The sequence below is a fragment of the Barbus barbus genome (genome assembly GCF_936440315.1).
Source record: "Barbus barbus genome assembly, chromosome: 48".
In the NCBI taxonomy this organism is placed as follows: Eukaryota; Metazoa; Chordata; class Actinopteri; order Cypriniformes; family Cyprinidae; genus Barbus; species Barbus barbus.
In genome coordinates this window covers 6249034-6261315 of record NC_136726.1, presented here as the reverse complement: position 1 = coordinate 6261315, position 12282 = coordinate 6249034, and the positions used below count along the sequence as shown (strand labels likewise).

At 37.6% G+C, this 12282-nt stretch overlaps 1 protein-coding gene across 1 annotated transcript in view; it reads left to right on the top strand.

The window, feature by feature from the left end:
- LOC306866660 (oxysterol-binding protein-related protein 5-like) overlaps positions 1-12282 on the top strand; it is a 55117-nt gene that overhangs the window by 27167 nt on the left and 15668 nt on the right. Inside the window, exons 3-9 of the mRNA XM_079411939.1 lie at positions 825-898; positions 4138-4218; positions 5264-5365; positions 5446-5649; positions 5729-5813; positions 5897-6059; positions 9801-10002. Coding sequence (XP_079268065.1) covers positions 825-898; positions 4138-4218; positions 5264-5365; positions 5446-5649; positions 5729-5813; positions 5897-6059; positions 9801-10002 — 911 coding nt within the window. The remainder of the gene's footprint in view (positions 1-824; positions 899-4137; positions 4219-5263; positions 5366-5445; positions 5650-5728; positions 5814-5896; positions 6060-9800; positions 10003-12282) is intronic.

The window sequence follows — 12282 nt, the reverse complement described above, 5'->3', positions numbered from 1 at the left end:
CTCTCAAATAACTGCATAGGAACTTGTAGAAGTGTCTCAGGACACCTTATCAACTGCATAGCAACACCCTGGCAATCACCTGGAGCACTCAAACTGCATATAATTATGTCCTAAATCTCTCAAAACACCTTAGCAACCACATAGAAACACCCTGGCAACCACCTAGAACACTCGAGGAACTGCATAGAAACATGCTAGAAGTGTCTCAGAACACCTTAGCAGCCACATAGCAACGCACTAGCAACCACCTAGAAGACATGAACATTGCATAGCAATGCACTAACAGTGATTAAGAACACCTTAGTTGCATAGCAACACCCTAGTAACAACCTAGAACACTCAAGAAAATGCATAGAAACCTGCTATAAATATTTCAGAACACCTTAGCAACCACATTGCAATACCCTGGCAACCACCTAAAACTCTCAAGGAACTGCATTAAAACATGCTAGAAGTGTCTCAGGAAAACTTAGCAACCATATAGCACTGCCCTGGCAACCACCTAGTAGAAGACATTGTATAGTAATGACCAATGATGAAGAACACCTTATTTGCATGGCAACACCCTATTAACTACCTAGAACACCCTAGCAACCACACAAACAAATCTGATAGGAAAAAAAAAATTAAATCTGCATAATAAAGGACGTTTATTAAGAAATAAAAACGTGAAAAAAAATTCTACTTCAGATGAGCTGACTAAGTTTTAAAATATTTTATAATAATTATCAAAGATGTGATTGACTGTGGTGGTTGATGTTAATGCTGTGTTTGTGTACTGGTGTGGGTGTGTGTGCGCGCGTGCTCTTGTGTGTGCTCTGCAGGGAATGAATCGGAGAGGAACGGTTTGCCCTTACTGAGGGACGAGGTCAGCCCGGTCCGCTCGCCCAGCAGCGCGGTGCGTTCAACCTCCTGGTGACTGCACGCATGAAATATGACGGCATTATAATGCAGACGGGAAAGAAAAAAGCAATAACACATCTGTTACTTAAGCTACCAACGCTAACTAATGCTACTAGTTAACCTCTCACTAGAGTGTGTTTTTTTTTTTTTTTTCTGAATGCTGCTAAATAAAAAAGATTAAAGGATTCGCTAGACCTCTGCCAATGTAGGGGAAATGAAATGACCTGCCATTAGCGCATTTCAAAACTCATTCCCAGTCACAGCCTCCCATCTGCATTTCACTCTCCAGACCATTTTCTGTGTGCTAAAAGCTTTTAGTAAATCAGAGCTCACATCTCAGGCACATGTAAAGTGCATCTGTCCGTATCATGTGGTTTTAATGGGTGAATATACAGTAAAAGCCTGTAATTCATTCGCCATGTAAGACATTAAACTGTAATACACAAAGATCTAATGCAGCATTAATGCATGTCGTCTGTGTAAACCGGAAAAAGAAGCTTTTAGCATCAGCTGCAATTAACAGCTATTATACTAATTTAATTATTTGGATATTCTGATAATATTTTGATTGTTCTGTTCCTACTCATACTCACCCTCAAACAATGTGCATATATACAGTCATGGCCAAAAATATTGGCACCCTTGATAAATATGATCAAAGAAAGCTGTGGAAATTAATCTGCATTGTTAATCCTTTTGATCTTTTATTTAAAAAAATCACAAAAATCTAACTGTTCATTGAATAATAAGAATTTAAAATGTGGGGAAATATCACGATGAAATAAATGTTTTTCTCTAATACACATTGGCCACAATTAACAGCACCCTTTTATTCAATACTTTTTGAAATCTCCATTTGCCAGTTTAACAGCTCTAAAATTTCTCCTATAATGCCTGATGAGGTTAGAGAACACCTGACAAGAGATCAGAGACCATTCCTTCATCCAGAATCACTCCAGACCCTTTAGATTCCCAGCTCCATGTTGGTGCTTCTTCTCTTCAGTTCACCTCACTCATTTTCTACAGGGTTCAGGTCAGAGGACTGGAATGGCCATAGCAGAAGCTTGGTTTTGTGCTCAGTGACCCATTTTTGTGTTGTTTTTGAGGTTTATGTTTCGATTATTGTACGGTTGGAAGATCCAAACATGGCCCATTATAAGATTTCTAACAGAGTCAGTCACTTATTGATTTTGTATATGTTGGTATTTGATAGAATCCATGATGTCATGTGTCTAAACAAGATGTCCAGGACCTCCAGCAGAAATATAGGCCCACAACATCAAAAATACAGCAGTATATTTTATTGAACACATGGGGTACTTTTTATCCCTGTGTTCACCAAACCCATCTTGAGTGTTTGCTGCTAAAAAGCTAATTTTTTTGTTTCATCTGACCATAGAAGCCAGTCCCATTTGAAGTTCCAATCGTGTCTGATAACTGAATATGCTGGAGATTGTTTTTGGATGAGCTAGGAGAATTTTTCTTGAAAACCTCCCAAACAAAATGTGGTGATGTAGGTGCTGTTTGACCATTTTTTTTAAGGTTTTCTGACCCCGAGACTCAACTATTTTCTGCAATTCTGATCCTTGGAGAGTCTTTAACCACTCAAACTCTCCTCCTCACCGTGCATTAGGACGATATAGACACACATTCTCTTCCAGGCAGTTTCGTAACATTTTATGTTGATTGGAAATTCTTAATTATTGCCCTGATGGTGGAAATGGGAATTTTCACTGCTCTAGCTCTTTTCTTAAAGCCACTTCACTAATTTGTGAAGCTCAATTATCTTTTGCTGCACATCAGAAATATATTCTTTGTTTTTTCTCATTGTGATGGATGATTAAGGGAATTTAGGCTTTGTTTTCCCTCCTATTTATATTTCTGTGAAACAGGAAGCCATGGCTGGATAATTTCATGTTCATAATGACCCTGGAGTGCTCAAAATTGTGAATATGAATGGGAATATACTTCAGAGATATTTTACTCATAAGAATTTCTAGGGGTGCCAATAATTGTGTCCAATATGTATTTGAGAAAATATTTATTTCATAATGATATTTCCTCCCATTTTAAATTCTTATTATACAATGAAAGGTTAGATTTTTGTATTTTTTTTAAATAAAAGATCAAAAGGATTAAGAATGCAGATTAATTTTCTTACCAAGGGTGCCAATATTTTTGGCCATGACTATATAATAGTTACAATAATAATAATATTTATTTGTATGTTTATTTATTTATCAATATTGTTACTTGTCTATTAAAACTGTGTGTGTGTGTGTGTGTATATGTCAGTAGTTTATAGAATAAAACATTATATATGTATATGCTTATATTGATTACAATAATATGTGATTTTTTTATCACATTTTCACATTTAAATAAACAAACATTTAAAATGTAACTATTTATAATGCATTATATTTCTAAATGTATATTTTTTAAGTCACGTATAAATTATATATATTATATATATATATATATATATATATATATATATATATATATATAATTTATCTATAAAGTAACTTGTGGCATTTTCACATTTAAATAACTCAAAATATATTATATGATGTTTAACAATGACATTTCATTGCATTTGCTAAATTAAACTATGCTAACATTATATAAAATTATAGTAAAAAAAAATGTGTTTGATAGAAATGCATTTTTTATTATTTAAAGATGGCAACACCAGTGTAAGTTTTTTTTTTTTTCTGTACCTACATCAAAGACCCTGATAACTGATTTACTGCCGATGATCTCCGTTATCAATTTATTTGATTGTTTGTTGCAGTGAAATAGCGTTTCTGTTGTTTTTCTGGACTGTTTGTATGAACTGGTTTAGAGGTTAATTTGGGTCTAAGAGGAAAGCTGTCTTCTCCATATTTTGGTCTGATTTTCAACTGACACCCACAGCTGACCAAACAGACCTGCTGCATTTAGCCTGCTGCCTTTTGCTCTTAGTGTGAAAGAGTTGTGGCTGGAAGTAGCTTTGTTTATTTTACAATTACTATAATAATATAGTTATACTAACGTAATGCAATTATAATTATTATGTTAGGACTTTCTGAAGTCAACCCATTTGACGTAACATGAAACAGGATATTGTGAAATGTCATATTTAGCCCAGGATCAAGTATTATGAAAGCAAACAGGGTCAATTTTGATCTCACGTTGACTTCAAATGAAAGTTAAATGGATTTATCTGGGATTTTTCTTTTTTGGCTTCAGTCGGAATCCAGGATGTTTATCGGTTTGGAGAAGGAGTCTTCTTCGCCCACGGAGAAGCTGGCAAGGAAAGAATCGCTTAAGGTACAATATGCTTCCCACTCTAGGCAGAGTTCCTGACCCAGTTTCTCCAAACAGAAGCTTGTTCGTGGTGTCAGTCAACAGGTGGACGGCACTGAACCTGCGTAAAGGCATTTCCTGTACTAGAGAAAATAATTTATTCAAATATTTAATCCAGCTTTTCATCTGGTCTGTTTTTTTTTCTTACCTTGAACAGCTACGAATTTTATCTAACCAATTTGCATGCATGAAAGGTTTGTGGCTAATAGCGTTCTGTTTATTTCAGGGGCCGATACGTTCTTTTATAAAAATGTTTAATTTAATTAATTTATTTTTTTTATTTTTTTAGTTAAAACTTTTAAAATACTGAATCTAATGAACCACTCATCTAGTGTTGGTAACTAAAACTATTTAAAAAAAAATAATAATATATATATATATATATATATATATATATATATATATATATATATATATATATATATATATATATATATTCTTAATTGAAATTAAATAAATTATAAATATTAGATGAAAAACTTAAACTGTTTTATTTCCAATTTCTCATGTTCTGAATTTACTGAAGTACTAAAATGACTAATGCTAAAACTGAAATTAATATAAATAAAGCTACATTTATAAAAGGTAAAACTATAAAAAAAAGGACATAACAAACGTACTGAAACAACTAAACAAAAAAAAAACAAAACTGAAATTAGAGCTAAAAATATAAAGTTACTGCAAAATAATAATAAATACTGTAATTACTATGAATAAATAATTTCTAAATTTAAATACAGTTTCTAAATGCGGAATTTAAACAAGTTTGAGTTGTTGTGAATCTAACTTTAGATGAGTGATATTTGCATTGTCCAATCAGTTCTTCTCCACAATCTAAAATAAAATCATTAAAGGAGAGATTGAAGAGTGGTGAATAAGTTCTTTGATATTGTATATGGTGCACTCTAGTGTTCAACAAGGTTTTCAGACATTTTACGTCTTTCTGCCCGCTTGCGCCCCCTAGCTAATATTCAAGCAATGCATTAAACCTTGACATTTCATGTGGCAGGTTCAGAAGAAGAACTATCGACAGGAGAAGAAGAGGGTCGCCAAAGAACTGTTCAGTGCACTTAAGGATCCAAGTGTGGTGATTATGTCCAACTGGCTAAAGGTTGGTAAACCTCATCAGTTTTCATTTTAACATTGAATAATTTGGCAATTGCTTTAAGATGCACTTCTTGGATGCATCAGATTCGAGGCACATTGAAGAGTTGGACGAAATTATGGTGCGTCCTGAAGCCCGGCATTCTCCTGATAAACAAGACGCCCGGTTCAGACCACTGGGTGGGAACGATTCTTCTCAACGCCTGCAGACTTATTGAAAGACCCTCAAAGAAGGACGGATTCTGCTTCAAACTCTACCATCCACTGGACAAGTCCATATGGGCCATGAAGGTTAGACACGAGCTTCTCTGAAATGCGATGTTTGGCTTGAACTCATCGTTGGGATTGATTGGTATGTGTGTTTTTTCAGGGTCCTAAAGGCGAATCTGTAGGCTCCATCACTCAACCCTTACCTAGTAATTACCTGATCTTCAGAGCAGCGTCTGAATCTGATGGTGAGCAGTGGCATTTGTCTTCTGTAAAACTGTCTTCTCTGTATGGAGTCCATTTGAGGATCACAACCTGTGGTTTGCTCCAGGACGCTGTTGGATGGACGCTCTGGAGCTGGCTCTCAGCTGCTCCAGCCTGTCGAAGATGACGGCGAAGAGCGGCAGGGATGGAGATCTGAGCGGCTCGTCCGAGTCCTCACACATACTGCAGCTGCTGCAGAGCTCGGTTCTCACCGACCAGGACCTGCTGCAGTGAGTCTGATCTCTCCACATCAACACACCGCTGAGCGTGTTCACATCAGATACAAGGCAGTTAAATGACAAGAACATATTTGTACACATTTTCTGACATAACTACTATAGGACTAAACTGTCACAAAAGTAATATGATTTTTTGTTCAGATTCAGTGTGACTAAATAATATGAAGTATGGTAACACTTTAGATCAGGGACCAATTCTCCCTATTAACTACTTGCTTATTAGCATGCCTGTTATTAACATATTAGCTGTTTATTAGTACTTATAAAGAACATATTCTGCATGACCATATTCTACATCTCTAATCTTACCCAATACCTAAACTTAACAACTACCTTAATAAGCAGCAAATTAGTAGTTTATTGAGGCAAAAGTCGTAGTTAATGGTTAGTTAATAGTAAATTGGACCTTAAAATAAAGTGTGATTGAAAGGATAAATTATAGTGTAGAACAGTATTTGGTACCAAACATATTTGTGTGTAATACAATATGACTGAATATTAGCAAACATTTTTGGCCAATTTCTTTTGAATTATTTAAATCGAAATCAAAGAAAAAGAAAATACTTGTATATGTTTTTTTTTAAATACTGCAATTCCGTACAAAAAACATCCAATTAAAATTATTACTTTATTGATTATTGCTAAATGATTAAAATTCTGAAATTCATCAAAATGCCAACAAAATTATTTACAGCAGGTATTATACTATTAATATGAACTTATGACTGGCACTGTAACTATTTCCATTAACTACTGTATGATTAAACTGACACGAAAGTAATAAAATATTCACAGAAATAATTTGGTAAGAAACTGTTCACATCAAATTCAGCGCAACTAAATGACATGAAAGTATAAATTATAAAAAAAATTGAAAATGGTTTTTGGTGTCAAAAATATTTGTATAAACAATATGACTAAATTAATAGTGTGAAATTTTCAAAGAATTATTGGTCAAAATGTGTTATCTGAAAAAAAGAGCATTTAAGAAAGTTATGTATCCAACCACAAAAAACAACAACAAAAAACAGTTATCATTAAATGATACAAAATATTCACACTGTTGGTTACAAAACTATTCCCATCAGTTATGTTGTGACTAAATGACATGGTGTATAAATGTATAAATAATTTTTGGAGAATAGTTTTTAGTACCCCGAATATTTGCACAAACTACAGTATAACTAAATTAAAAGTGTGAAATATTCTTAGACACTTTTGACCAAATTTTTTATTTTTATAAAAAAAAAAGAGAGAACCAACAGAGAAAGAGAGAAAGAGAGCTTTTAAAAAACAGTGAACCGTCCAAAAACTGGATAAAAAATAGCTTGGCATCAAAACTATTTGCATGAAGTACTATATGACTAATTGACACAAAAGTAGTATAATATTCAAAGTGTTTTTTTGTTTTTTGTTTTTTCTCAAAACTGTTCAATCAGATACAGTGCAACATGAAAATATAAATTATTCAGATAACAGTTTTTTGGTACCAAAATTATTTGCGTAAACTAAGATATGACTAAATTGAGAAAAACATTAAACATTCTTAAATATGTTTGTTACATTTTTTGTTAATTCCCATTCACATCAAGAACGATAACTATAAAGATAACGATATTCACACCAGCGAACGATATCGTCTGTTTATTCTAAACTCTTCACGCTCGTCTGCCGCTTTAAATTCTCGAACTCATTACAGCAGGATGGATTCTGATTGGATGTCAATGTTTTTATTGTTCATCAGCTGGAAAAAAAAACATTCTGAAAGTGATTCCAGCGATATTGTTTCTCTGTGCCCTTATCGTTATAGCTGTGGTGTGGACTATTCTTTAACATTGAGAATGATTTTTAGAACTATATCTTTATCGTTATCTTTATAGTTATCGTTCTTGGTGTGAACGGGCCTTTATTTTCTTAAAATAATTTATGCTGCAATCGATCATTTAAAAAAATAATATAGCCTCGAAATGAACAATAAAATGAATGATTATTGTAGTAGAATATTTTGGATTTCATATATCTTCTCATGTATGTTGCTGCCATTGAATCCCAGTTTCCAAAGCCTTGGTGATTAAGTGGGAAAATTGGGTTTGAATCTAGCTCGCATCGTGTCAAGATCCAAGCTTTTGTATATTTGCAACCAATATTATAGTCAGCCACCTTCAGAGTGTGTTACCGCAAAAATGATCTATTACCGCTCTTACGAAACCTTTAATGCATTAAATGGGTGCTTAATGACTTGACGGACATTAAACAACACCCCCAAAATCAATATTACATGCTTTATTGCCTCTCTACTTGCACAAAATTATAAACCTAATTTGTACACCTGGTTAAAGCAAATGCTGTTTGACCTCTCATGGTCTTTTGTTTTGGACATTTAGCAAAACTGCATGTCTACTAAAACATCTGGCACTATGCTGTAATGTTTCTAGTTTATGTTGGTATTTCTGATATATTTGGTTGATATATTTCTGATATATTTCGGAGATTTGGTTTTTAGCATGTTACCATTCAGTGGCTGGAATATCCCCTAAAAAACAGTTGTTTATTATTATTATTGCCTCTTACTGTATTATAATTTAATATAAATGCTAAATACTTAAATGCAAAAAAAATCAATAAATATATTTAGGTATTTGAAGAACTATAGTGCTGATAGTGTGAGCCCTACAGTATCAACACAAAAATCCATGACATCAAATTGTGATTAATCGCCAAACATTAATAACAAATCTACATGATATTCAAATAATATTCCAATGAGATTCAAAGTGTATTTAAATGACAGTGTTTCTGTACCCAAGAGGAAGCAAAATAGTAGTGTTTGCCAGTGATATCCTTCAGCTGTCAATCATTTATATATCCCAAACCCCGCCTCTTTCTAGCCACTTTGAAGCTCTCGTCCAATCAGCTGCACCCTACAGGTTTACGTGACAGGCAGAGGAGCAGGAAGAGATGAGGAGAATGTAAACCCAACACCACCATCAGCACGAACATACACACACACACACTCGTGCAAGCGCGTCAGACAAGCTTGTGAAGCAGGAAAAACAGCATTGGAAAACACGTTACTGCAGAGCTTTCCTGTGCAAACACCAATCCAGACAGGAACTATAGAGGGAAATCACTGTGTTTCAGCTGTAAACAAAGACGTTTTCTGAGGTTCTCTCATTTTTTTGTTTGCCAATCTTTGGAGTTTCAGGAATAATATATTCTTGGCAAGGTAAGGACTCGTTTTTTTGCTTGGCTCGCTGGTCGTTCTTGCTGACAGCTGGTGACGCAGGACAGAAGCTGATTTTCCTGTGATCTCTGTGTGTGCTGGGCACAAAGAGATGATTTAATGTCACGCTCGTGCTCAGATTATTAATCCAAGACTCTTTTACCAGCCAAATGATTCATATTTCTCTATAGAGATTTGTTGCCTATGGCAGAAATTTGGAAAATAATGTTCACGCTCATATAATGAACCTCTTGTGACCATGGTGACAGCACTGTCATTCAAATTACTTGCGATCATGTGATTTGTTGCTTTGGAAACTGATCTGGATGGGCTTTTGAACGTGAACATAATAATAAATCTCACTGAGATAAAGCAGAACGAATGATTAAAGTGAAATAAGTATTTTTTTTTTTTTAATAACAATTAAACAATACAAAATGAAAATAATTGCAGAAAATGCAGCCGAATCATATCTCACATGGTCATTTGTTTGTGTGCTTTTGTTAAAGTTTGAATGACTCCATGTTGGAAAACCATATGGAGAACGACGCCAACTCGGACAAATCAGAGAGGGAGGTGCATGAAGACTCGGACAATGCAGCCAATGAGAACGGAGGCAGACTGACGGAGGAGAGTGATATGGACCAATCGGATGACGTGTGCCTGCAGGCCACGGTGTTTATTGAAGAAGCCCATGAAGAGATGGGAGAGGTGATAAGTTCATCACAGTCTCTGTTTGGTCTGAATGAACTGCTTTGTCTAAGCAGAACTAGTTAATTATGTTTCGGTTACGCAGTGACGTGTTAAACAGGGTCATGTCGATGAAGACATGCTAAAACAAAGAGAACGTGTGTGTTAATCAATTGAAATGTTCACTGAGTACTTTTTTTGGTTTAAAATGTTTTAAATCTACAGAAATGAACAGGACTTATGAGTCGGCATGACACAATACAATAATTCGATGATGGATTTTTATTCAGCAAAAATTTAGTGGGTCATGAAAAATGGGTGCAAATTATTGTCTGATTAAAACTCTTTTGAGAAATATTAGTTGCATAACTTGCAATATGGCTAAATTAAAAGCATGAAATATTGGTCAAATGTTTGTTGTTCTGTAGAAAATATAAATTGAGCATTCATAAAACATAAAACCATTCATATCAGGTACTCATGCTAATTAGGTCAAGCCTAAATGACTTGAACGCATGAATTACCTGCAAACAATTTCTGTCACAAAAATAATTTGCATAAACTGTAGGACTAAACTGAAAATATTAACAGAATGATTTTGGCACCAAACTATTCACATCAGATACAGTGCGATTAAATGACATATATATATATATATATATATATAAATGCATATTGTGATTTTCTATTTATCTATACATATTAATAAACAATGTTGGATTATTTTAATTACTGGCATATACTGTCACGAGTCCGGGCTCTGCAGTTCTTCCTTTCTCCACCAGAGGTCACCATCTCCCGTCCTCCTAGACTCCATTCCCCTAACTCCACACACCTGCCGCATATCACACACACCTGTCACAAATTACACTCCCAGCTGTTCCCCATTGTCATGGACTATTTATACACCACACTCCCGCTGCTCTGTCTGGGTGAATTAATTGTAATTTATTGTATTAGTCGTAGTCACTGTTGAAACTGTCACCTAATCTGTTTTGTTTTACCTTGTTGGCCTTTTTGTTCATTAAAATTGATACTTACCTGCACTCGGACCCAGACTTCATCTTTCCACGGCGCTCCTCTCAGCGTGCTGTGACAGAATTCACCCAACAGACATGGATCCAACAGGGAGGTTGCTCAACATCCACCAGGGAGACCGGAGCATCGAGGAGTATGCCAGGGACTTCGTTGGAGGAGCTCGGCGGTCGGCTACTGAGAAGACCTGTCTCATGGTCTTCTTCTGGGGAGACCTAGCTGAGCCCTTCAAGTCCCTTATGCCTTACTGGCACTCCAAGGAATCACTGGAGGAGTATGTCAATCGGGCTCTGTACTTGATTCAAGGGTTCAACCTCCAGGGTGGAGGCAGCTGCGGAGCTCGCTCACAGTTCTCCTGACGCGGCGATCCAAGGGGCGTCAGAAGCCTCGTCGGCCGCACCCAGTACCTCACGCCCGTTCCCGGAGCGTCCTGGGCTGATACGCAGCGTGCAGGAACCCCCACTGATGTCGGTGCGAGTGCCGTGGTTTTCTTGCGGCCCTCCCGAGGCAGCGGTTCCTGCCCACGCTCCTCCCAAGTTGGCACTGCCCGCTCACAAGGCTTCTGAAGCGGCGGTGCCCGCTCACGATCCTCCCGAAGCGGCGGTGCCCGCTCATGATCCTCCCGAGGCGGCGGTGCCCGCTCACGATCCTCCCGAGGCGGCGGTGCCCGCTCACGATCCTCCCGAAGCGGCGGTGCCCGCTCACGAACCTCCCGAGGCAGCGGAGCTCACTTTAGGCCTTCCCGAAGCGGCGGTGCCCGCTCACGATACTCTCGAGGCGGCGGTGCCCGCTCACGATCCTCCCGAAACGGCGGAGCCTGCTGATGTTCCTTCTGAAGCAGCGGAGCTCGCTTCAGGGCTTCCCAAAGCGGCGGAGCCCGCTGATGTTCCCTCCGAGGTGACGGAGCTCGCTTTAAGCCTTCCCGAAGCGGCGGTGCCCGCTCACGAACCTCCCGAGGCAGCGGAGCTCGCTTCGGGCCTTCCCGAGGCGGTGGAGTCCGCTGATGTTCCCTCCGAGGCGGCGGAGCTCGCTTTAGGTTTTCCCGAAGCGGCGGTGCAGGCTCAAAGTTCCCTCAAGGCAGCGGTGTCCGCTGATGTGCCCCCTGAAGCGGTGGAGCCCGCCATTACCCGCTCCAAGGTGGCAGCTCCACACACACCGCTCTGGTGGCTGCTGGTTCTGCCCTGGGTCTCCATCCCGCCGGCGCTGCCTCAGGCCCCGGGTCCCCCTCCAGCACACGGACCTGCCCCCCCCCCCCCCATCCCACCG